We start from the raw sequence: 27,497 nt of genomic DNA, 5'->3' as shown, positions 1-27,497 counted from the left end.
ACTTGTTTGAAAATTAATATTTTAAAAATATATATACCTAAAACTATCCATTTTTTTTAAATACCCATCCACAGTTAAGAGTTTGAAAAGTTATTTTGGCTACCTGATTTGTCCCATTACTCAAATTTCTCTTTTATATCAAAAACATTTTAGAGTTATTTTTTTAGTACATGAATAATTTACTTTCAAAATGAACAGACCTACTATTGGCAAAAATGGCTTCTATCTTCACTTAATTGAATAAAAAAATGTATAGATAAATATTATAACATAGAAAGATATAAATATTGATAACACACTTACTTTTAAATAAATCTATGTTTCTGTAAGGGTTTTTTTAACTTCTCTTAAGTGCTTTGATCTTAGGATCTATGATATGAATTAGAAATTTAAAGAACACAAGAAATTAGTCATCTAGTTCACAGCCTCGAACCGCTACGTCTGGGGTGGGAACTGTCTCTTACAACCTCTACTATCAATAAAAAAATACACAAAGGCATTAACCAGCGCTCTCTGTGTTTCAGGTACAAGTAACAGAATAGAACAATATAAGAAGAAAACTGAATCACAGCACAAAGAAGATTCGAACTTCCTTTAGTGCTCTCTTGGATTCCCTCTTCTCTTATTTCTCAATTGCTCTCTCTCTTTCTTCCTCTGTATCTCTTGCTTGTACGCTCTTTGACTCTCTCTTTCTTGTGTTAGGGTTCTTCTTCTCTCGGCTTTTTTTTTATACGCAACGTAGAAGATTTGTAATACAAAAAAATTTGTGCCAGCAAACACTTGTGCCAGCAAACACGAGCCCACCTGAAGCATGAATTCGTATTGAACCATTTACATTACAGATCATTGACACCCTAATTCAAGTCAGATGCAATTCCTGTGAATCTCTGCAACTCCGGCAAAATCTCAAACCTCTACCACCTCTGTCAAACTCTGAAGCTCGCGACACCTTTCGGCTCAACCAATTTCGAGCTTTGTCGCCAACTCCCCAATGTCCTCTCGATCGCTATTTCAAGAGACAAAATCCAATCCAGGTCTGCCATTTCCGGTATGCCTTCGTCGTCGACTCTATCTGGTATCTTCAACAGTCCTCACACGTCACCATTCAAGCCCTGAAGCCTCAATTCCTCTTTGATTCTTCCCGATAGTGAAACTAGATGCAAATTTTTTCAAACCAGAAAAAAATTCATCTCCTGCGATTCCTCTTTGCTGTTATTCTCTGTAATCTCAGGTATCATCCCCAATCTCGTTTTCATCTCCTTGCTATGACGAACTTTAGATTTCCTTTCTGAGATTACCAACTCACAAAATTCTGAAAATTTCGATCCTTTATTTGCAGCGGAAAACAGTTTTTTTTTGTGTGAACATTCCATGTTCATCTGCTTAGCTCTTCGCAAGTTCACCAACGAACCACTTTGTCTTGTTCATTGTTTCCGATGATTCCAGGTAACCCCTTTGACCTGAACCATTTATCATTGCACTGTCTCTGTATCGACTGATATTTCCAAGACACTGTGAAATCCAAACTTGATTTCTATGAGTTATCCTTCTGATTCATATTTGCCGACCTGTTAATTCATCTCATGTGCACTGATTTTTGAATCAACCTCTTTATGAATCACTTTGCAGCAACTCCACCTGAAACTAACCATAGTCTCAATTTCATCTTCTTTTGCAGCTTCTTCCAGGGAACAGCCCATGTTCTTCAGCTACTTAGATGACCTCAGGTAAATCCCTTAACCTGAACCTTGTACTCTCGACTTGTTTCCCAGATTCAAGAACACACACGACTAACTTGTATTTCCTTGAATCTCCCTGCAGCTCCACCTGGAATCAGTATTTCCTTACTGCAATTCCAGCCACCTCCAGGTAACTCATTTAACCCATTAATCAATCTGATTTTACTTTATCGACATAAGAACATCTCCAAAAAACTGACCCGTTTCTATGTTCTTCTTCCTGCGAGAGTACACTGTCGATAATAGAGTTACCTGGAGCTGCACCACCCTTCAAACTAGGTTGAGAAGATCGCAGCAAACCTGAGCTTTTTGTCCAGGTACTGCTTCCGTTATAAAATCTGTTGAAGTTTTACTCTTGTGAATTGTAGATAAAACTACCTCTCCTTTAGCTCTATCTCCAAAGAAACCTGTTCCCAACATCTTAGAATGTTTCCCAAATCTTTCACCTCAAGTTCTTTGTTCAAACTCTCTTCTTCTCTAACACTTTTCTGATGCATCTGCTTCTTACTTTCAAAGAAATCATCGAGTGATGATTCTATTTCAGATTCTTCCTTGCTCTCCTTAGACTCAATTTCCTTCGTACTTTCCAATTTTTCTGACGATGAAGAGTCTCCACCTTGAGCTGATGAACCCCTTGTTTCAAAACCATATGGAGTATGTCCTATAATCATATTCTTACTGAATTTCATCTTCTTTGACTTTTTCTTTTTCACTTCTACCTCAAATCTTGGCATGTTCACTTCAACCTTAGAAACTGTGCCTTGAAGATAATACAAACCACCTTGGTATTTTCTAGATATTACCTTTTTCTTGCCTTTGTAGAACTGAACTTTGAAGTCACCTCCGTTATACCTGCAATCAGATTTCTCTAACATCCCATAAGAAATAAGATTCCTACTCACCTCCGGCATGTATTTCACATCCTTGAGTATCACTACAGAACCATCTGGATTCTGAATCCGAATCTTCCTCATTCCTTTGATATTACAGTGAGTGTTATTAGCCATCAGAACTCTACCACCATCAAATTCCTTGAAGTCAAACAAGACTTCTTTGTCTGGTGTACTATGGTATGAACAACCTGAGTCCATAATCCATACTTTCTTTGTATCTTGAGTGCTGACACTTAACACCATTGGTTCCTTTGAATCTGTTGCAAAATTTGCAGAATCTGAATGTTTCTTTCTGTGAGGGCATTCTCTTTTCCAATGCCCTTCATCTCCGCAGATAAAACAACCTTTGTTGTTTTCTTTCCTCTACTCTTAGACCTTCCTCTTCCATTCTCTGACCTCTTTTCTTATGTGCCTCTAGCCTCAACATATAACCCTTCTCCATTTGATCTTCGAAGCCTTTCAATTTCAGACAGCTCTCTCTCTCCTTAGATTTTGCAGCACTAGCTACTTCCTCCAACTGAATAGCTTCCCTGCTATACTTAAGAGTATCTTTTAAAGAATCATACCTAAAGGGAAGAGAGTTGAGTAGCAATATTGCTTGAACCTCTTCTGGTATCTCAATGTTGAGGTTGCTCAAATCTGCAATCAGCTTCAAGAAGTCATCTACATTCTGATCAATTGATCTTGAATCCTGCATTCTAAAAGAATACACCTTAAGCTGAGAATGGACCAGATTAGGCAAAGCCTTTGCCATGTAAAGCCTCTCAAGAGTAGCCCACGCTTGAGCTGCGGTTACGCACTTGTCTAGTTTCCTTAATACATGATCTCCAATGCACATGAAGATAAGATTCAAAGCCTTCTCATCTCGCTCCAGCCTTGAAGTCATCTTTGCTATTTTTCTTCACTGCCTCTGGATCCTTTTCATCCACTTCTTTGGATGTCGGTTCCAAAAGAACATCTTTCAAACCTTGAACGGTTAAGTACACGAGCATCATTTTCTTCCAGATCACAAAATCACCTGATTCGTCGAACATGCTCACCTCCATTTTTTGTGTCATCATCACTGAGTTTCTAATCTGATCCTTCTAACACTCAAACCTGGATTGCTCTGATACCACATGTAAGGGTTTTTTAACTTATCTTAAGTGTTTTGATCTTAGGATCTATGATACGAATCAGAAACTTAAAGGACAAAAGAAATTGGTTACCCAGTTTATGGCCTCGAACTGCTACGTCTGGGGTGGGAACTGTATCCCACAACCTCCACTATCAATCAAAGAATACACAAACACATTAACTTTACGCTCTCTTTGTGTTTCAGGTACAAGTAACAGAATAGAACAATATAAGAAGAAGACTTGAATCACAACACAAAGAAGACTCGAACTTTCTTTAGTGCTCTCTTGGATTTCCTCTTCTCTCCTTTCTCAATTGCTCTCTCTCTCTCTCTCTCTCTCTCTCCCTCCCTCTCTCTCTCTCTCTCTCTCCTTCTCTCTCTCTCTCTCTCTCTCTCTCTCTCTCTCTCTCTCTCCCTGTATCTCTTGCTTGTATGCTCTTTGACTCTCTCTTTCTTGTGTTAGGGTTCTTCTTCTCTCGGCTTTTTTTTATACTCAACGAAGAAATTTGTAATGTAAAGGAATTTGAGCCGGCAAACACTTGAACTCACCTGAAGCATGAATTCGTATTGGGCCATATAGAAAGAATAATAAGGCCATTATCCCACAGTTTCTCTCCATATATATCCTTAATAATGGAGTAGATTTGCTTACAACTTGGTGCATATATTGATAACACGCAAGAAAAAATAACGTAATTTATCAGTTTGGTATATGCAGCATCTTCAAGTAACTTAAAAATTGGAAAATAGTTCACTGGCTCCCTTTTTGTGCTACAGATTATGAGTCCGTATTTACTTTTTTGGTTTCAAATTTACCTAAGATCACATCAATTGTGAAACCTTTAGACTGAATAGTTCAAGTATTTTAATTTTCTTTTCGTCAAATTTTATTTTTTCATCACTTTTAAGTACTCGATGATAAAGTAGAGAGAATACATCAGCCTTCACAAGCTCTGTTCCAGGTACATTTCTGAGTAAGAGCTTAATCACCAATCCCTGTAAATAAAATCGAGACACTATAGCTTCAACAACCGATGTGATTATTAACCTGTTCATTTACTTATCCCTACGACAGCAGCAAGCGACCAAAATATGCATGAATATATATACGTTGCTTGGAGCCCAAGATTGTGGCTAGCTTGTCGCTAAATATCGATTTCGGAGCCACCACAACTTATATCTCTGCTGCTAGAAAATTAAGTGACACATCTTATTCCAGCGATACTTTTTATGTGCAACCATTTTCAGCTCAACAATTCTGCCGCAGTCATTTTGCTCGGATGCTCATTATAGATATCATCGTTCTACTCTGTCGCATGATCACATAAGTAGAAACCCTTGAATCAAATTTAAAAAATTAAATCAAAAGAGAGCTGTGAATCAAAAATAAAGATTATACAATTACCACAAACCTAATATTATGCCACACTCTTGTACCACATCAAGTTCATGAAAAATAGATCAGTACAATTAATTGTTTAGTTGATACAAATTTAAATCAGTACAATAATCTACCTCTTTTGTCGTGATTCTTTTTGTTGCCTTATCAACTGTATTGTTTTCGCACTGATTTTAATCTGTTTATGTGATCCCGTGCCAACATATTGAGCAAGTTATGGGAATCGTTTAGGAAATAGGTGGTCAAAGAGGGAGACTTGCGTCTGAATGGTGTATTTAGGTTCTTCTCAAAAACTATAACTATATCTATCTTTTTGGCAGTTCTCTTAGGATCCCTTATATTCCTCAATTATTTGTAAGTATATAATCACAAAATGAGATTTTAAACTATACCAAATTCAAACAAATTATACAAAAACATATCAAATTTTTTAAAAAAAAAAACCCAATAAGAACCTAATTAACCAAGATTTCACATATAGAAATCTCAAAATATTAAAAAAATAAATCTAGATGACAATAAAAAGAAGAAAAAAAGTTTTGATTTTAGAGATCTATACAGAAATATTATTTACGGCAGTGGCCGATTTTAACAAACCAACCGGAAAAAATATAAACTGATTCAAGTTTTGATTTCAGTTCGTTTTAATTTTGTTTGTTTTAAATAAAATTGGTTTGTTTTAAGTGAATTTCGACTGTAAGCAAAATGTTTTAAAAAATTGACATGTAAGCAAAACATATCAAATTTCGCCAAGTACCTAAAGATTAGCAAATCACTACACAAACAATATCACACTTTTATACCACAATAAATTCATAAAAAAATAGATCAGTATCTTATATATAAAAGTTGATCAACTCTCTTTATATAAGTGACACATCAACATTTGAAAGTTAATATAAAAATGACATGCGTCATATCTTCAAGTTTAAAATTACAGTTTTTAAAGAAAATTAATTAATAAATTTTAATTTTAAGTGTTAAACTATTCAAAGAAAATATTTTTTTTTATTAATTGATTCTTAAATAACATTTATGTAAATATTAAACAAAAGTTTATGTTGTAATCAATTAAAATTTAATGTTTTTAAATAAATTTTTGATTTTTAATGATATTATATTTTAAAATTGACTGATTTCTAATAATATATATATATATATATATATATATATTGTTAAAAGGCCTTCATTAATTTAAAGAGTTTACAACGAAACCGGAAAGAACCATGAACCATTGAACTTAAACAAACCAGAAGGGGGAGGGCACCAAATGCAAAAGCATCTGAAAACCCGAGGAGAAAGGAAGGGGAATTCAAGAGCAAGCAACACCAGAGGGAGCAGCACTTAGCTGAAAATGTCACGCCGCAGACCAGATGCGGAGAAGACAGTCGTCGGAGTCCATACCCAGACATTTAAAAGCCAAAGCCTTGTTTTTCATCACCCTTAAAACGTTGATGAGCATGGCCAAAGGTGATAGGGTCATACCATGATGAAATCTTCTGTTTCTTTCCTTCCAAATCTCATAGACGATGGCCTGCCAGCCGAGCAATAAAGCAAGAGTTAGATCAGAGGACAAAGAAGTATTCAGAAGCCAGTGGATAATATCATTCCACTCGATAAGCGCAAGATGAATGTGAAGCTTCACAAGCAACCTTCTCCAGATGAAACTAGAGAAGCTGCAATTGAAAAACAGATGATCCCGACTTTCGTCACCGGCGCCACAGAGCAAACACGTCGGTTCGACATCAAGACCCCACGCCAACATGCGGTTTTCTATTGGATTCCTATCAAGAGTGAATAACCACGCAGTGGTAGAGTGCTTCGGGATGGCTGACGAAAACCAAATCAGCTTGAACCAGTTAACCTCTGGATGATGCTCCCTGATTTCATACCATACCTGAGATGATCGGAACCTTTCCACAACTTTTTCCCCAATGAGCCATTGCGGCGAGTCCGCAGATTGAGAAGGGCTAATGGAGACGAGATAAGAGAGGAGTTGAAGTTGCTTTGCCGATCTTGCAGGTGGCAGGAGCCAACTGTCGTCCTTACGCACCTCACAGATTAGGCCGTTTTTGTGAATACCCAAAGAAGAAGGACCTAGAGGGCCAAGGAACTCGATAAGAGGACCGAAGGGAGTCCAAGGCTCCCACCAGAAAAAAGTTTCGTCGCCTCTGCCAATTTTAATACGGAGGAACCTCAAAGCAGCTTTACGGAGCTTGAGAAGCTTGCGAAACATCCAAGAGAGGTTATAGTTCCTCTCACTCAGGGACCAGAAGCAACCTTTGGAAAAATAAGTCCTTCGAATCCACGCTACCCATAGTGACCCAGAACGGAAGTACAACATCCATATCAATTTCATACCACAAGTTGCGTTCCAGCTCGCGATAGGTCTCAAGCCTAAACCACCTTCAGCTCGGGGGGTCGTAACTGAAGCCCATGCTACTTTAGCACTAGGCGAACCCTCTAGCTTTCCATGCCATAAGAATGATCCACAAAGAGAGTTTAGCTTTTTAATAACCTTTTTAGGCAAAAAAATGCAGCGGTCCAAAAGCCGATAATTCCCGCAATGACCGAAGCTAACAACCGTAAACGACCCGCGATGCTTAGGTGACGGTGCATCCAACCATTTTTCTGAAGCAAAGCATCACAATCACATATCGATAGCTTCCTAGAACAAAGAGGGAGGCCCAATCGAATGGGGAGAGATCCTGGGATAAGTGAAAACTTGTTACGCAGGAGATCCAAGGCAGCATCAGAAACACCCGAACAGAACAGAGAGGTTTTTCCAGGTTCACACCTAATCCTGATATTTTCTGAAACTGAGAGAGGATTGAGAAAACACCCGCCACAGACTGGAATGATCCTTCCACAAAAATTAAGAGATCGTCCAGGAAGGATAAGTGCGTTAAAAAGTGGTTTTCGCAACCCGGATGATACCTAAAAATACCATCGTCCGCTCCCAAACAAAAACAGAGACAGTGGATCTCCCTGACGAAGCCCTGAGCGACCCTTGAAGTATCCAGAGGTAACTCCATTTATGCAAACCGAGAATGTAGGCGTGCAGATACAAGCACAAATCCAAGAGATGAACACTTCGGGGATGTTATAAGCCTGCAGCGAGGATAACACAAAATCCCATCGAATAGTGTCAAAGGCCTTCGCTATATCGATCTTCAGGGTGATTCTGGGAGACTGGTCAGACTTATGATAGCCATTAAGAACCTCTGATGCCAGAAGAACGTTTTCAAGGAGCAAACGATCTTTTACAAACGCCATCTGGTTAGGGGCCACAATATCGGGAAGAATCCGCTTCAATCTATCAGCCAAGAGACGAGATATGAGCTTATAGGAGGTGTTCAGGCAAAAAATGGGCCTGAAATCTTTAAGCTCGTCCGCACCCGCACGCTTCGGAATAAAAACGAGGGAAGTCGCGTTCATAGAGGTAGGCATGAAAGCGTTCAAGAAGAAGTCTTGGACCGCGACAATAACCTCCAAACCGATAATATCCCATGCGCTTTTGAAGAATTCCATAGTGAAGCCGTCTGGGCCAGAAGTTTTGTTTCTCGGCATTGCAAATAGAGACTCTCTGATAGAATCATTGGGAAATGATGCAGAGAGCAAGGCTTGATGGAAAGGAGAGCAAGTAACCAACTTTAACCTGGCAAGGTATTCCCTAAGAAAGGGGCAGTATGAACCTCTAGTAGAACAAAAGATCGCCTCATAATAGGCCTGAGCTAGCTGGCGAACTTCCATCAGAGAAGAAGACCTCGAGCCATCTTCTTTGCGAAGATACTTGATCGCATTAGAACCGTTTCGCAACTTGGTGATAAAGTGAAAGAAATGGGTGCTACTATGACCTTCAGCAAGCCACTTTATCCGCGAAAGTTGCCTGAAAAAACTTTTTTCAGCCTGGCGCAGCAATACCCATGAATCCCGAGCCTCCTTTTCCAAGAGAAGAGTTATCGGAGAAGGATCATTTAGGGCTTGAAGTTGAAGAGACTTAAGCTCAGCATTCGCTTCCTGAACTCTCTTCTCAATGTCGCTGTAATTTTCCTTGCAAAGGGTTTTCAACGCTGGCTTGAGCGATTTGAGCTTGAAATCCAAGGACTTCAATGAGGTAACCGGACTATCAAGACCCTCCCACTGAATTCTCACAACTGCACTGAATTGAGGAAGCATGGTTAGACAGTTCAGGAATTTGAAAGAGCGCGTACCAAAAGCCGGCGGAGGAGATAAGAGACGAATGTGGCACGGCGTGTGGTCAGAGAACTCAGGAGGTTCGAAGTGCAGTGGCTTGAAGGAAACAAAACCCTCCAATGGTCATTCGCCAACGTTCTATCAAGCTTCTTAGCCGTCGGAGCTGAAGGTCTTTTATTCGACCACGTAAATCTTGGACCTTAGAAATGGCACGTCGAAGAGACAGAGATCGGATAAGCAGTCACCAAAGGATCTCATGTCCGACGAAGAAGAAATAAAAGCCGGGTTTGATGATTCAGATGATTCAGACGGCTGGAGAATTTCATTGAAGTCACCTACCACCAACCACGGCTTGGAGATAAGATTAAAAGAGATGTGGGTGTCCCTTAATGATTGCCATAGCTCCCTTCGCTCTTCAACCTCATTCGAAGCATAAATCGCTGTAAGAATAAACTTATCTCCCTCCTCGAGAGAGACTTCGCATGATATAGATTGCTTATCAGAAAAAGATGCTGATTGTGGACCGGGTTCTTGAAGATAATCCAGATTTTCCCCATCGGTGAGAAGATATAGTTTGAGATAGCAGACCAACCTGCTCTACTGGTTGACAAAACATGGTTCTTATTGGTTTCGCTTACATGCGTCTCGAGTAGCACACCAAAAGAGATCGGCCGAGACCGGATCCAATCTGAAAGGGTGCTATGCTTTGAAGGGTCGTTAATCCCACGCACATTCCAAAAAAATGTATCACACATAAATAGATTTTAGTTTTTGCGACCCCCTAGCCTGAGCAGAGGGACAGCCTTAGTAACCGGTGAATTTGAAGACTTCTTCTGCTTCTTCATTCTCTGGTGAGATGGTGAGGAAGAAGAGGGAGAGTCGACAGAAAGTCCAGGTTGATCCTTATACACGGCAATCTCCTGGCCAGAGATAACTAAGCAGGCATCATCCAGATCCTCATCACACTGCAGCGATCCAAAGTTGTTACTCACAGTCACTGGGGATTCCACCTTAGCCTCTAAAACCTTTCTTGCAGGAAGGGTTTTTGTGGCATTTGTGAATCTATCACTCACCATTTCCAAAGACTAGGTAGTAGCGGGCGACGCCACTAGATCCATACTGGTTGAATCAGATCCCAATCTGACTGTTGGAGCACTAGACAAAGGCTTAGAAGAAGCCTCCTTTACAACATTGACATATGCCGTGGATGCTTCCCCAACAGGATCCATGGGAGTAGCAAACCCGACATCCTGAACAGAACCACCAGACTGAACAACAACTGACTGAACATCCTTCACAGAATTACCAGACTGAACAACAACCAACTGAGAATCCTGCTTAGGAACACTAGACTGAACAACAACCGACTTGACTTCCTGCACAGACCCGCCAGACTGATAGACAACCAACTGAGAATCCTGCTTTGGATCTCCAGACTGAACAACAACCGACTGAACATCCTGCACAGGAGCACCAGACTGAACAACAACCATCTGAGTATCCTGCGTATAATCAACAGACTGATCAGCAGCCGATTGACCATCTTGCACAGAGTCACCGGATTGAACAACAACCGATTGAACACCATCCTGAGCCTTCAGAACAGAACCATCCAGAGATACATCTTCCTTGCTCGTTGGAACAGCAGGGACATTCGGGCTTTGAGACTTCTTAACCCAACATTGAGTGCTAACCGAAGCATTTTTCAAAGACTCCTTGACTTTTCCTATTCTTACATCAGCACCTTTCGGGCATAGAGCTTCTTTATGACCGATTTCCTCACAAATTGAACAGAAGGGAGGCAGCCATGGGTAAGAAATAGAAAGAATTACAACCTCGCCATCCTCTCTTTCAATCTCCATCGAATCAGGGAGTTTCTGGGTTAAATCTGCTATAACTTTAATTTCAGTAGAATTGAAGCTTAAGAAAGGCTTGACATCAACCACTACACCAAGCGGTTTTGCGATAAAGCTCATACCTTCATCTGTCACCAGGTTATGAATCTTTGCCCAGATGGGAGCCCGATGAAGAGAGGGAGAATCCAGGCTAAAGGAAGCCTTCCATTCGGTGACAAAGAAAGGGGAGTCTCCCACTCGCCATAACTCATGTTGGAGGACCTTTCTTCTCAACGCCGCCGATGGAATATAGAAAAGGAAAGCATTTGAAGAGAGGTTCTGAATAGTGACTTTCCTGTCCTTTCCCCAAAGGAAATTTAGGACCCCTCATATCTTACCATGAGAGGGAGGTTTGCCATAGAAGATACCCACTATGAAATCCGAATGGAGGGACGCTCCCCTTTCAAAAACTGCGTTTGGGACTTTAACCCTAGGTCTGCCAGCCTCATAGACAATAACCGGCACAGAGGATTGCTTGATCTTACAAGAAGAATGAAGACTCTTTGCCCACTTAAACTCGCTACTACCCGCCATGCCCTTTTGCTTATCAGAGACCGAGGTCGCAGGTGCCAGAGGGGTAGAAATGACCACCGATTGAGGAGGTGGTGATAACACCGTATTTTGACCACTTTTATGGATCGTTTTGAAATACTTTTTCTATGTTTTTAATTGCTTTTAAGTACTTTTATTACGTTTTCTAGTATTTGTAGTTTCAAGACTCTTTTCAGGAAACTTAGGGAAAAGCTTAACAAAATGGATAGAAAACCAGATTTCAGCTCAGAGTCAAACCGTCAGAAGTTCACCCCTGATTGAAGGCCTTCTCACCGTCTGATCCAGCTCAAATTTGGAGACCTTAAAGATGATAGTATAAGTTTTCCAGTGCACTTTACAGCTTGGCAATCCAACGGTTCAATCAAAAGATACGCGAAGAGCAAGATGTCCGGTAAACCAGGCGGCGAGCACTTCCACCCGCGGCCAACAAGCGTTTTCCCGCGGTCAGGAGCATCCCGACCGCGGCAAACCACTCATCCACCGCGGTCACACTTGTCCCGACCGCGGCCTTCAACCTCCGAGCCCAAAAAGCCCATTTCTGAAGCCCACATTTGGAGAAACCCTAAGTGACGTCTAAAGAAGTCTTGAGCACTATAAATACATGTCTTAGGAGCCCTAGAAATCGTGTAACCTTAGAGAACCGAATTATTTACTTCATACTTTCATTGTTTTTGCTTTAGCTTTTAGGGAGAGAGAGATTTGTTTTCTTGAACCCTTGTTCTTTCTTTATCAATTTCGGTTTCTATTCTACTTCTTAATATTATGTCTTTGATTTCGTTCATTATGTCTGAGTAGTTTTATTGTTGGGATTAAGGGATTTTCGATGGGGATATATATGTTCGGTGAGGATTCCATTGGCTATTGAGCTGAATCTTAGAACTTTTTCTTCTGAATTCGTTTTTACTGCATGAGGGTAGCGTCATGAACTACAATCTGATCCAGATGCTTGGTGATACGAAAGTGTTCATCAGGTATCAGATCTAGTTTGGGAGAGCAAAACAAACATAGGAGTGGAAACCTACCTATGGGCGATTTGTGAATTAGGACGAGTCTTAAACATAATGCATCTCTTCTCTTCCAGGGCCAGAGTGGAAACCTACTGGTCAGGGTTGAGAGAGATAGTTGTCTATGATCACGACAGTGGCGTATTCATACGTCCGTGACTCCAGTTCGAAAAGTTTAAGCTAAGATCTTATCAATTTACTCTCTAGCAATGTTTTGAATCGTTCGTACCCCTGAGAAAACTTCCCTGAACCCCAACGCTTTCTTCTCCATTGTTTTACACCGATTTTCTTTAAGCTTTAATTCAATATTGTCTTTCCTTTTTAGTTCATTTTCATTTAAGCATTAGAATATCCGTTTTTATTATTTTTAGTTATTTTCGTTAAGTTTAGTTATTACGCCATTTAATTTCTGTATTCTCTTTAAGATTTCGTTTTTAGATTTTAAACACACTACCAAACCTCCACAAAACCGTTTTTGTTCTAGACTTCCTTACTTTAACTTATTTCAAAGGCTTTTTACAGGAAAAGATCCTCATTCCCTGTGGATTCAATCCCTAAGTACTACAATTGATCAGCTGTGCACTTGCAGCTATTGATTTCAATTAGGATAAAACTTGACAACCCTCGACACACCACAACACATCAAGTTTTTGGCGCCGTTGCCGGGGAAGGCACGCGTTTTCTTTTCTGCAAAACCCCGAGAAAGGTTAGTAAATCGATTCTAGAACCCCCTTTTCTGCAACTTTCCATTTTTCGGTTATTTTGTTTCCATTTCAGAAGATATGGATCCTATAAATCGAAATAAACAAAATGACGAAGGTTTCTATAACACTTCTCAAGCCACCAGACGCAGAGAAGAACACCAAGTCCGAAATCCTAGCTACATGGATCGATACAGCCAGCCAAACCACCCTTACCACCGGCGCAGAGAGACTGTTCGACGCCGGGAAGATCCTTATGGCCCTCCTCCGACCTACTTCGAGCCACACGCCTATAATCCTCCACTTCAGAACCCTAGTCAGCAAGAGGACAACTTGAGGATCAGCAGACGTTTGGGACGCCTCGAAGGAATGATAAACCAATTCCTTGATCAGCAGATTCTCGCCGAAAACACCCTGCTCAAGAAAATTGATTCAATCTCTGAAGAGTTCAACAGAAAATTCGATGATATGGCCAACCATATTCGAGTTTTGGAAGAGCAAACCCACAAGGACTCACAAGCACTAGCTGGGATGATCCACCAAGTTGCAACAGAGCAGACAAGACAAGGGTATGACATCATACAAAACTCAAGTGATATTGTTGAATCAAAACAGGAGATTAAAGAAGTCAGAGAGTCCACCTCCTGGTATAGAGAGAAGACAGACGAAGAGTTGCAAGATATCGAGCACATGCTGAACAAACTCGAGATCAAAGCATGGGAGATTGATGCAAGAATGGAGCAGATGCCCAACATTGAGCAATTTGAGTGATTTTCTAAGAAATCTCCCAAAGATCCTGATGAAGATGCACATCAACGCCCTGGTATGAGTTCATATGATGCTAGTCTACCTAATAAAGATGCAGGAGGAGTGCGTGTCAAGTACAAGAAGGAAGAAACGGACTTTGAGCAAGTCATATCCGGAGTCACGGGTCCAAGCGTCCTGACCGCGGCCAAGAGCACTTTTCCCGCGGTCGCGACACCTCTGACCGCGTGAGTTGGTCGTTCAGATGTTCCTCCGGGTTTTGATAGGAAAATAATACACCTTCTGTCCCAACTTCAGCCTCCAGCACCTAAAAAAGCAACTCAGGAAGAAGAAAACCAAGTTTCAGATGAAGAACCAGATTGGCAGGAATCATTACCTTGTATGATGGCAAAGGAATGTGTTGAAGATTCAGCTGACTCTTCAATCCAAGAGGACCAGACGTGCAGCGAAATAAAGATGCCGTACATTGATTCAATCATTGAATATGATGCTGCAGCCTTCTTTTGTGAATCCTATTCTGCGTTTGAGACACCAGCCAACACCTACAGAGAAAGGCAAGTTCGAATTCTCCATAAGGTCAAGACTACAGGTCAGTTTCTTATCTCTTGTTCTATTAGAGGAGAAATGTTTAAAAACGTGCTATGTGATTCTGGAGCTTGTCTTAACATGATGTCCAAGGCAATTGCTTTGAGACTTGGTATTAGACACCTGCGCAGGACTAGAGCAAAGATTGGTCTAGCTGATGATTCAAATGCAACACCTCAAGGAATAGCTCATGAAATTCCTTTGAGAATAGGAGATTGCATAGTGCCTGTCGACTTCTACATTGTCGAAACGAGAGATGCAACATATCCAGTGATTCTGGGATGGTCTTTTCTAGCAACTTCCGGAGCTATAATGGACTGGCCAAATCGGAGGATTTCTTTTGCTAATATCGACAAAGATGTCTTCACAGAAGCTGTTCCATACAACAGCAAAGCAGGAAAACGTTCTGCAACAGAAGAGTTTGAAGAAGAACTTTGGAGTGACGAAGAACTTGCTAAGCAAAGCAAGGAGATGTCGAAAAAGACTTGTCTCAGGACAAGGTCTTCTTCATTGGAATAAGTAACGTCCAACACCAAAAGTCGAGCTAAACGACTTAAAACAGAAGCGCTTAATGGGAGGCAACCCATTTAGGTATTGTTTTCTTTAGGATTTTTCTTTCTTTTTCTTTTGATCTCTTTCTTTTTCTTAGTTTCAGGTGTTTCTTATAAAACAAAAAAAAAGCCAAAAAAAAATAAATAAAAAAACCCGAAAAAATCAAAAAGAAGGATGGTACTTGACTGCTCGGCCCAGCAGGAACCAAGGAGAAGCAGGAAGAGGCCGCGATATAAGCCCCCGCGGTCGCAGACGTTCTGACCGCGGGAAACCTACCGTCGGCCGCGGTCGCGTAGCCCCTGACCGTATTTTGACCACTTTTATGGATCGTTTTGAAATACTTTTTCTATGTTTTTAATTGCTTTTAAGTATTTTATTATGTTTTTCTAGTATTTGTAGTTTCAAGACTATTTTCAGGAAACTTAGGGAAAAGCTTAACAAAATGGATAGAAAACCAGATTTCAGCTCAGAGTCAAACCGTCAGAAGTTCACCCCTGATTGAAGGCCTTCTCACCGTCTGATCCAGCTCAAATTTGGAGACCTTAAAGATGGAATTATCAGCTTTTCAGTGCACTTTACAGCTTGGCAATCCAACGGTTCAATCAAAAGATAGGCGAAGAGCAAGATGTCCCGTAAACCAGCCGGCGAGCACTTCCACCCGCGGCCAACAAGCGTTTTCCCGCGGTCAGAAGCATCCCGACCACGGCAAACCACTCATCCACCGCGGTCACACTTGTCCCGACCGCGGCCTTCAACCTCCGAGCCCAAAAAACCCATTTCTGAAGCCCACATTTGGAGAAACCCTAAGTGACGTCTAGAGAGATCTTGAGCACTATAAATACATGTCTTAGGAGCCCAAGAAATCGTGTAACCTTAGAGAACCGAATTATTTACTTCATACTTTCATTGTTTTTGCTTTAGCTTTTAGGGAGAGAGAGATTTGTTCTCTTGAAACCTTGTTCTTTCTTTATCAATTTCGGTTTCCATTCTACTTCTTAATATTATGTCTTTGATTTCGTTCATTATGTCTGAGTAGTTTTATTGTTGGGATTAAGGGATTTTCGATGGGGATATATATGTTCGGTGAGGATTCCATTGGCTATTGAGCTGAATCTTAGAACTTTTTCTTCTGAATTCGTTTTTACTGCATGAGGGTAGCGTCATGAACTACAATCTGATCCAGATGCTTGGTGACACGAAAGTGTTCATCAGGTATCAGATCTAGTTTGGGAGAGCAAAACAAACATAGGAGTGGAAACCTACCTATGGGCGATTTGTGAATTAGGACGAGTCTTAAACATAATGCATCTCTTCTCTTCCAGGGCCAGAGTGGAAACCTACTGGTCAGGGTTGAGAGAGATAGTTGTCTATGATCACGACAGTGGCGTATTCATACGTCCGTGACTCCAGTTCGAAAAGTTTAAGCTAAGATCTTATCAATTTACTCTCTAGCAATGTTTTGAATCGTTCGTACCCCTGAGAAAACTTCCCTGAACCCCAACGCTTTCTTCTCCATTGTTTTACACCGATTTTTTTTAAGCTTTAATTCAATATTGTCTTTCCTTTTTAGTTCATTTTCATTTAAGCATTAGAATATCCGTTTTTATTATTTTTAGTTATTTTCGTTAAGTTTAGTTATTACGCCATTTAATTTCCGTATTTTCTTTTAAGATTTCGTTTTTAGATTTTAAACACACTACCAAACCCCCACAAAACCGTTTTTGTTCTAGATTTCCTTACTTTAACTTATTTCAAAGGCTTTTTACAGGAAAAGATCCTCCTTCCCTGTGGATTCGATCCCTAAGTACTATAATTGATCAGCTGTGCACTTGCGGCTATTGATTTCAATTAGGGTAAAACTTGACAACCCTCGACACACCACAACACATCAGGTGGAATCTCAGAAACCAAATTGGATGCAGGAACAAGCGGATCTGGTGTAGGAGAAGAAAAGACTGCAGGTACCGAGACCTGAGAAGACACCCCATTAGCAGATGGGGAAGGAACCCCGGCAGATGACAGGGGAGGAGCGTCGAGCATAACAGTATCCACAAGGCGTGGAGAAACTTCTAGACTCGGGAGGAAGAGCAGATCCTGGGGGATTCCCGGATCTGGAGGAATCGTAACCGGCGATGGCGCCATGGCGGAAGAAGGAGGTGGCATGAACAGTTTCAATCGGCTTCACAGTCGCAAAGGTTTTCGAAAGAAAAAAAAAACTCTTTTGATTTCTAATATTATACTAATACATAACAAATGATGATCATATTTATTAATAAATATAAAATATAGAAATTTGAAATAATTAAAGAAAAAACATTTAAAATTACAGTTTTCAAAAAGAAAATTAATTAATAAATTCTAATATTAAAATTTAAACCACTCAAAAATAAAAGATATTTATTATTTGATTCTTAAATAACATTTATGTAAATATTAAAAAAGAATTATGTTATAATTAATTAAAAATATTGATGGATATTTTTTGGTATAAATTCTTTATTTTTTTAATGATATTATATTTTAAATTAATTGATTTATAATAATAATATATAACACATAACAAATGATGATTCTATTTTTTTAAGAAAATATAAAAATATATAAATTTGAAATAGTTGAAGAAAAAAATCTGCACGTTATGTGTGGGTATTCACCTAGTCTTATATATAAAAGTTGCTCAACTCTCTCTATATGAATGCCACATCAGCATTTGAGAGTTGATATGAGAATGACATATGTCATAGTTTTTAATTTAAAATTACAGTTTTTAAAGAAAATTAATTAAGAAATTTTAATATTAAGTGTTAAGTCACTCAAAGAAAATAAAAGGTTTTTCTATTAATTTATTGTTAAATAACATTTATATAAATATTAATAAGAATTTATGTTATAATTAATTAAAAATTGTTGTTTTTTTTTTTATAAACTCTTGATTTATGATGATATTATATTTTAAATTGATTGATTTATAATAATATATTACCACATAACAAATGATGATCATATTTTTTAAGAAAATAAATATATATATATATATATATATATATAAATTTGAAATAGCTGAAAAAGATTCATTTAAAATTACAGTTTTTTAAAAAAACATAGTTAATAAATTTTAATATTAAATTTTAAACCACTTCAAAAAAGTATAAATTTATTATTATATAATATTTATGTAAATTTTAACAAAAAATTATGTTATAACTAATTAAAATATTGATAGTTTTTTTGTATAAACTCTTGATTTTTAATGACATTTTATTTTAAATTGATTAATTTATAATAATATACTAACATATGTAAAGCTTTGAAGAGAAACTTGTTTCGATCTTATTCCATCACAAACGTTTATATACATACACCACCGAGTCTATCTCTAAGGAATATTAACATAATCTAAGATATGGAGAATATACTCTAATATATTTACATAAGACTCCTTAATACTCTCCCTCAAGTTGGAGCATTGGAGATCGCAAATGCCTAACTTGCTTCGTAAATATGTGACTGTGTAGAACCCAACGCCTTCGTGAAGATATCTGCTAACTGCTATGTGGTTCAAACATGTGAAGTGGTGAGGGAGCCATTCTGGATTTCATCACAGACAAAATGGCAGTCGTTTTCTAATGTTTTGTCCGTTCATGAAAAACAGGATTAGCGGCAATGTTTAAAGCCGACTTACTATCACAATGTAAGTGCATAGCTTGAGTATGGAGAACACCAAAACACTCTAGAAGAGCATGATTCCACTTCAGTTCCTTGGTAGTGAAACTCATCGCCCGATACTCAGCCTCCGTCGAAGAACACGAAACCGTGTCTTGCTTCTTAGTTTTCCATGCTATTGGAGAGTCTCCTAACAGCACAATGAAACCCGTTAATGATCGTCTAGTGATAGGACAGGAAGACCAATCTGAATCGCAATACGCATTAATCTGCAAATCTGAATTGGAGCTCAAGAGAATGCCCTGTCCTGGACAACCTTTAAGATAACGTACAACTCTGATCGCTGCATCCCAATGTTTGCATCGAGGTTTCTGCATAAACTGAGCCAACATGTGTACAGCGTATGATAGCTCAGGTCGTGTATATGTGAGATAAACCAGCCTACCCACCATCCTTCGATACCATTCCGGATCATCAAAATACACACCTTCGTCTGTAGCTAGCCGATGGTTTTGTTCCATCGGAGTTGAAACCGGGTTTGCACCTCAATAAGCCACACTCTTTCACAATTTCCAAAGCATACTTTCTTTGCGACAAATACACTACCACAGGAGATCTTGCAACCTCAATCCCCAGAAAGTACTTCAGTGGGCCTAAATCTTTCATGTGGAAACATTTGCTAAGATAGCCTTTAAAGCGTCTTATAGAATCTGGATCAGTACCACCAATCAATAAGTCATCCATATATATAAGAACATAAAGTCTCATATCACCTCGATTCAAAGTAAACAAAGAATAATCGGGTTTGTTCTGAACAAAGCCATACTCGCGAAGTGCAGCTGTAAGTTTAGCGAACCAACACCGCGGTGCTTGACGAAGACCATATAATGATTTCCTCAATCGACACACTTTCAACTTGTCTTGCGATTCAAACCCTGGTGGTAACTTCATGTATACTTCTTCATGGAGATCACCGTGTAAAAATGCATTATGGATTTCCATCTGGTGAACCTCCCATCCTTTGACAGCTGATACTCTCAAGAACATACGAACCGTCGTCATTTTCACCACTGTTGCGAACGTCTCATCATAGTCCAGACCCGCTTCTTGTTGATTTCCATAGGCAACCAATCTTGCTTTATATCGTTCTACCTCTCCATTAGACCTGTATTTGATCGTAAATACCCAACGACAACCAATAGCTTTCTTATTCGGAGGCAGATCAGTAATATCCCACGTTCTGTTAGCCTCCAAGGTTTCACTTCTGTTGAGGCAGCGTTCCTCCACTTTTCTTCTTTCATAGCCTCGCGAAACGAACTAGGTGCACAGTCAGCTGTAATTGCTGCAAGAAAAGCTCGATGCACAGATGAAAATCTATCACAATTGACATAATGAGCAAGAGGATATCTGACCGTACCTTGATTCGTAGACGCTGGTGGAGGCGAGTGTAAAGAGAGAGAGATGGGGTCTATAGGGCACTTCGTCGTATATAACACAAAGCCATATAATCTAGATGGGGTCTATAGGGCACTTCGTACGCAAAGGAACAACACTTGTGTTCTCTGTTGGTGTCTCATTCATACTGGTGTCAACCGTTTCAGCAGGCACTATCTGTGTATCATCAATCTCTTGTGTCTGTTCGCTCCCCCTTAAATCAACAAACTCATCATCATTAAGTACTCTTGCTTCTTCGATAAGCACCCTCAAATCGTCAACTTGCGGAGATATCGTCTTCCATGGAAACGTTGTTTCCTCAAACACCACGTCTCTAGAAACAAAGAACTCTTGCTTTTCGATATCCAAACACGCCAACCCCTCTGTCCAAATGGATATCCCATGAACACACATCGACGACTCCTTTCACCAAACTTGTCTTTGTCGCGTAAACATTTCTTGCATAACATAAACTCCTAAATACCTTAAGAGAAGAGTAATTTGGAGTTACCCCGTATAGAACTTCGAACGATGTTTTGCCTTGTAATAAGGTGGATGAAGTGCGCTTGATCAAATGGCAAGCCGTTAAAACACATTCTCCCCAAAATCGAACTGGTACCCCTGCTTGAAACATTAAAGATCTTGCGACATTCAGAATATGTCTATGTTTCCTCTCCACTCTTCCATTTTGCTGAGGTGTATACACACAACTTGTTTGGTGCAGTATCCCTTCTTCTGCAAAGTACGACTTCATAGTCATAAATTCTCCTCCGTTATCACTGTGTACCACCCGAACTTTTTTGTTGAACTGACGTTCCACCATTCGAAAGAAGTTCTTTAAGTTTTTGGCAATAGCTTTCTTTTCCTGTAACAAATATACCCAAACAGCTCTTGAATGATCATCTAGTATCGTCAAAAATATGCTGCTACAGAAGTAGAAAGGGTTTGATATGCACCCCACACATCACAGTGAATTAAATCAAAAACTCCAACAGCTTTATTAACTTTCATTAAAAGAGTCTTGGGTCTGTTTGGCCCTTAAACAAATCTCACAAGTATGTTTAGATGCAACTTTTTCTTCAAAATCCAAACTACTAGATAAAAATGACAAAACACGGCTTGAGGGATGTCCGAGACGTTGATGCCACAAGTCAGATGACATTGAATGCACTGCCTTGTTGACCTTCGCGCCAAGTACCCCTCTAAAAACGTACACTCCCCCTCTCTCTTCACTCGCTCCAATCAGCGTCTTCGAGGTACGGTCCTGCAAAACACAAAGGTCTTCAGTAAACGTGATAGACCCTTTAACCAATTTCAAAAGCTTCACAACAGAAATCAAAGAACATGTGAGTTCTTTGGAGTATAATACTCCCTTGAGCCACAAGTCTCCTCCAAGACATAAATCCCCTTGTTTTGTCGTGGTGGCTGTATCTCCGTCAGGTAAACCGATCGGACAGGGATGGATATTCACAATGTTTTGCAACAAATCTAGCTCCCATGTCATATGATGTGAAGCTCCTGTATCAATAATAAAATCCCCACAATCACTCTTACCATTCAGCTTCTCTGAACCTTCTTGTTTCTTAGATGAGAGAAACGCCAAGATAAAGGTCCATTGGTCATCGCTGAGCTGAGGAAGTGATGCCCTATCATAATCTCCCTCTTTTCGTGGTGTGCTTGTTTGAACTGCACCCGCCTGTGCTGCATTTGCGTGACCATACGATCCGCGACCTTGTCCTCCTCTGCCTGCAGCACCTCCACCACGTCCAAATCTCCCACGAGTGCCACCTCCTCTTCCTCTCTCGCTGAAATCACGTTCTCTCTCACCCCACCATCCCGGAAAGCCATTAAGTTGAAAACAATCCGACTGTGCGTGCCTGTACTTACCACAATGAGTACAGGTAACACCTTTCTCCCGAAATTGTGAAGAGTTTTCTTTGTTGCCAGCATTCACTGCAAACCCGACAACTTCAGCAGCAACGTCTTTGTTTCTCATCATCGTCTATTGACGTTCTTCACGCACGAGCCTCTGATACACTTGAGAAAGTTTCGGAAGTGGCTCAATACTCTGAATCGTCGACCGCACCGTACCAAACCTCTCTGCGTCTAATCCCGTGAGAAAGGTATTGGTTCTCTCTTCTTCTTGATCCTCCTCCAATTGAGCTTTAAGCTCTCCGCAAGAACAGGTTCGTATCGGCTTGTAAATCGCGAGCTCGTCCCACATCTTCTTAAGCTTCCCAAAATACACCATGACAGAGTCTCCATTCTGTCGGCAATTAGCGATGTCTGCTCGTAGCTCGCTGATTCTCGGAACGTTTCCGGCTGAGAACGTCAGTTTCAGTTCAGATCGTCCCATAGCTCCTTCGCTTCATCAACCATCGAAACCGAAATTCGAAGATTCTGCTCAATTGTGTTCATAATCCACGCCACTAACATTGAGTTTACCACCTCCCACTGCTCAAGCTCTTTTGCTGTAGTGGGTTTCATCAATGTCCCGTCAATAAATCCTAACTTTCGCTTCGTACGCAAGGCGTTCCGCACATGCTTAGCCCAGTCTTCATAGTTTTCTCCTTTTAACTGCACTGTTGTAATCAAATCTCCAGGTCTGTCTGACGGATGGAGATACATTGGTGACAACATCGCCTCATCTGTCCCACTCGTACCGCTTTCCGCAGGTAACTTGCTGCAATCGTTTTTGCCACCAGCCATCGTCGTTCTTCTTCTTCTTCAATAACTCTGTTTTCTGTTTTTTTTTAGGGTTTTCTCTGCTCTGCTACCATGTAAAGCTTTGAAGAGAAACTTGTTTCGATCTTATTCCATCACAAACGTTTATATACATACACCACCGACTCTATCTCTAAGGAATATTAACATAATCTAAGATATAGAGAATATACTCTAATATATTTACATAAGACTCCTTAATAGCATATAACAAATAATGATTATTTTTTTAAGAAAAATACAAATTTATATAATTTTGAAATAGTTGAAGAAAAAAATCTACACGTTATATGCGGGTATTCACCTAATATTAATATTAAAGATAGGATTTGGTTTAGATTACACGAATTTGAATCAGTATAATAATAATAATAATAATGTCTTTTCTCGTGATTCTCTTTGTTTTGTTGCCTTATCAACACCGATTTTTATCCGCTTTTGTGATCATGTGCCCCTATTTTGAAAACATACAACAACGTCATATAGAACACAAAACCCAAAGTATAGTATCTAACCTCGACCTCTTAAGCTCCATCATTCGATTTCAAATTCTCCTTGTATCTGATGTAGTGGGAACCTTTTAGGACGTAGGAGGTCAAAGAGGGAGACCTGCTTCTGAATGGTGGATATATGTTCATATTAAAAATTATAAATATATGGCAATCTTTTGACAGTTCTCTTACGACCCCGTATATTCGTCAATTATTTATAATCTTTAAGAATTTCAATGAGACGACTAACGTCAATTCCTGTATTTATTGGCGCCAATTTAACGGTAACATTATTAATTAGATAACTTTTTGACTATGCTCAATTTTAATGCGATCCTTTTACTTTTTATTTTTTTCTCACTGTGCACTTTATCTTAATATCATCTCTACTTTGTTAGATATAAGAATCCAATGGATAGAATTTGGTTTAATTGTGATAGAACTTTCAAAACTTATAAAACAACTCCCTCAAGAAGAAAGAGAAAAAAAAACTCATATATTTACAAGGAACAAAATCTATCTACAACTCAAAGAACAATATGTTATCATTGGAGCCGAGACGTCATAGTGATGAATGTATCTTCACGACAAGGGATCATTAAGCCACCCATATCGAACCCAAATTCTTCTTCGGATTTGCTGCAAAGAGCTTGAAACGAAGGCTGACTCAAGTATGAGTTTGGCACCAAATATTTATTTTTCTGGCTCTCTCCTACATACACCGCAAGAACCCCTTTTGGCTCCGCAGAGGCTGCCCTTTTCCTTGTTGTGGCTGCTTCTATTACAGAGCGTCCAAGAATCCGCCATGCGCCTAATAGAGTTCTTACCAAAGCCATTTCTAGTTCTTTTGTCTGAGACTTTGAATTCTTTTGAAGTTTTGGAAGAGATGTATGAAAAGATGCAAGTTATTGGATTGCTTGTTGCTGGTTGCTGGTAGAAAGAATGGGTTATGTGTATATGTAGAAAGTGATCAATGAATATGATAAGTTGCAATCTGTCTACAAAAATCTTTAAACTTAGTCGTCTTGAATGGAAGAGTTTGAATTTGATCATCCAGTGGGTGGGTTATATAGAATTGAGACTTAGATCAAGAATTAATAAAAGCAATTTCTTTTATTTCCTTTAGAAAAATCACTCAAAAACTAAAGGCTCTCAAATCTCTCTCTCAACTCATAAGTGTTTGCAACAACTCTGCAACTCCTTATATAGATAATGGATTAGCTAACTCCTAATTCCAATAGATAAACAAATTTCTTTTTAGATAACTCCTAATTTTCCTTTTAGATAACTCCTAAATTTCCTTTTAGATAACTCCTAAATTTTCTTTTAGATAACTCCTAAATTTCCTTTTCTAATCCTAACCTTCTAGAAACACACTTTGATTAGGATTAGGAAATTTGCACTTCCTTCAAGCTTATTCCAACAGTCTCCTCCTTAAGCTTGAAATTTTCCTTAGAGACATCTTCAATACCAAAATTGAGAGTTCCACACAAATACTTCAAAACCTGCTTCAATGCAGCTCCATGCGACTCCTCCATGATTACTTTATATAAACGATTATTTGATCTGTTTGCCTTCATAAGGAGTCTTCCATCTTGATCATGTAATGTCAGATAATCTCCTCTCATCCGAACATCACATCCAGGCTCTGTTGCTTGTCCCAAACTGATGATATTACTCTTTAAATCTGGTATGAAATAGAAATTAGCAAGCACTTTTTTCCCTCCATCTTTACTGACAAAGAGGATCGATCCTTTCCCCTTTATGTCTATCTGAAAGTCATCGCCGAATCTTACTTTTCCTGTGACCGTCTCGTCAATTTTTAAAAAGTAATTTCAGTTTCCAGTCATATGGTTACTAGCACCATTATCCAAATACCAAACATTGTCTCCTTCACAGCTTTTTTCAAACTCGTTTGGCTTCACCCTTTTCTCATTCAGATACACCACCTCGTGCATCATGAGTCGTTCAGCTTCATGTGTGTCATCAATGTCTTCGTCTTCCTGAGTCTCTTGAAGTCTGAGAAGTCTGTCAGGGCAATTAGAAGCATAATGCCCTGCTTTGTCGCATCGATAACATGTTATCTCCGACAAATCTCTGGCTCACATCACTGGCTCACATCACTGCTTCAGCTACATCTCTTCAGAACACCACTCCATATCACGGGCTAGAAAGTGTTCTTGTTGAAAAATGTTCAGCAGCTCTCGATTACCCATGTTGGCTCCACGATCATCATTACTCCTCAAGGTAGTATCTCTCTACTTAATGTCTTGGTTTGTCCCCAAATACAAAAGTCTCTATTATCAATCTCGAAGTTATGTGATGACTATCCCTGTTGTGTTTTTTTTTTAGCTAACCGGGTATGTGTGATTGACTTACCATGTCCTCATCAAGATTTTTGTCTTATGATAAATTATTTTCTAACCGTGTTTAGATAAATCATTTTTTAATCTTGTTTAAGATGTGTCTATCTATTTACAAAGACTTAGTTTGAGTTGAAACTTGTACAAAAAGAAAGTTTCACATGGTTTTGTCTTTTAGATTTACTAAACTGGATTGAGTGTCGGACAAACAATATGGCTCTGTAATGATGCTATTCTCAAAACTGAAAGAAGAACACAAGAAAATAATAATAATAATAATAATAATAATAATAATAATAATAATAATAATAATAATAATAATAATAATAATAATAATAATAATAATAATAATAAGACACAAGAGCATTGAAGAGCATTGAGCGATGAAAGCACGTTTTACAAACAAGACACAATACTCTCGAAGTGATTTGGGAAAATATGCAAGTCGCGTATTTCATGATCACGAAGTCCATAACGTCGTCTAAATTCGTCACCAGAAATTCCTTCAAACCAGACTTCTTCTCTAATACTCTTTCTCCTCGGATCGAAATATAGAATATAAAACGATTCAGAGAAACTCTTTGGTGCAAAGATAAACTCACCAGCATCAGTAACATCATGGAAGCGTAGATCTGAAAGCCTCCTCCCTTCTCTTGTATCTTTCATAGAAGGTACACGAAAGCGTTTATGCGTCCACTTTTGTCCATCTGCATCTTGCAAAATGTATATTTCAACCTTATTATCATCGGAAATGGTTGGACTAACTAAGGCTAACCTTCCCTCGTAAGGTATCATCATATGATCAACGAGAGCAAAAGTACCCTTTGGCGGTTTTATCAGATTGAACTTTTCAGATCTAACATCAAATCTCACTATATGATACTCAAGAGGACGACCACTTGGATGAGTACAAAAACATGCTGAATAATACAGAATTCCATTGAAGCATCGCCCACACCTTTCTCCAAATGAGCTACAGAAAGGCATATCTTTGGATATTTTTCTCCATGATTCTTGAGCTCCCAATGTAAGAATCCAAGCAGATTTGGAATGTTCGCGATCTACATGCAGTAGTTTGTGTTTACCCTCCAATGGATCGTATCCTAAAAAAGACATTCCCAGGTTTCTTGTTTTGGGCTGTGATAAGTTTAAAAACCGTCTCATGGTAGGGTTCCAAATCAAGAATCCGGTTAATAAAACCAAGCCCTGGACGCTCTTGGATAGTAGAAAGCGCATAACTTTATGGTTTGTCATCTGATAACTGTCCATCGAAGAAAAAGAGCGGTCAGGATTTCGGTCTTGAGGAACCGAGAAAACGAATCGCTTCGATTCTACTGAGAAGGTGACCAGATTACGCGGTGGCCGTTCAGAGGAACGAGTCGCGAACGAGTTTATGAAACTTGAATGTTTGGTCAAGGAAGAC

General features: G+C 39.3%; 1 protein-coding gene, 1 long non-coding RNA gene and 1 pseudogene across 2 annotated transcripts; 1 reads left to right on the top strand and 2 right to left on the bottom strand.

The window, feature by feature from the left end:
* Nucleotides 1-577: 577 nt before the first annotated feature.
* On the top strand, nt 578-4,533 carry LOC112084344. Its single transcript, XR_002898239.1, has 5 exons — nt 578-1,231; nt 1,340-1,446; nt 1,679-1,727; nt 1,822-2,056; nt 3,954-4,533. It is a non-coding gene; the product is annotated as an uncharacterized LOC112084344 (long non-coding RNA).
* Nucleotides 4,534-6,505: 1,972 nt separating this feature from the next.
* Nucleotides 6,506-9,327, bottom strand: LOC112084517. Its single transcript, XM_024153666.1, has 3 exons — nt 8,096-9,327; nt 7,881-8,011; nt 6,506-7,779 (listed from the first exon to the last, which is right to left on the bottom strand). Exons 1-3 carry the CDS (start codon nt 9,325-9,327, stop codon nt 6,506-6,508), a joined length of 2,637 nt encoding a protein of 878 aa, XP_024009434.1.
* A 14,929-nt stretch (nt 9,328-24,256) lies between these two features.
* LOC18013584 lies at nt 24,257-24,764 on the bottom strand (annotated as a pseudogene).
* Nucleotides 24,765-27,497: the final 2,733 nt, after the last annotated feature.

Source organism: Eutrema salsugineum, unplaced genomic scaffold (assembly GCF_000478725.1).
Source record: "Eutrema salsugineum unplaced genomic scaffold, Eutsalg1_0 scaffold_4, whole genome shotgun sequence".
Classification (NCBI taxonomy): Eukaryota; Viridiplantae; Streptophyta; class Magnoliopsida; order Brassicales; family Brassicaceae; genus Eutrema; species Eutrema salsugineum.
This window is presented reverse-complemented; position numbering and strand designations above follow the sequence as displayed.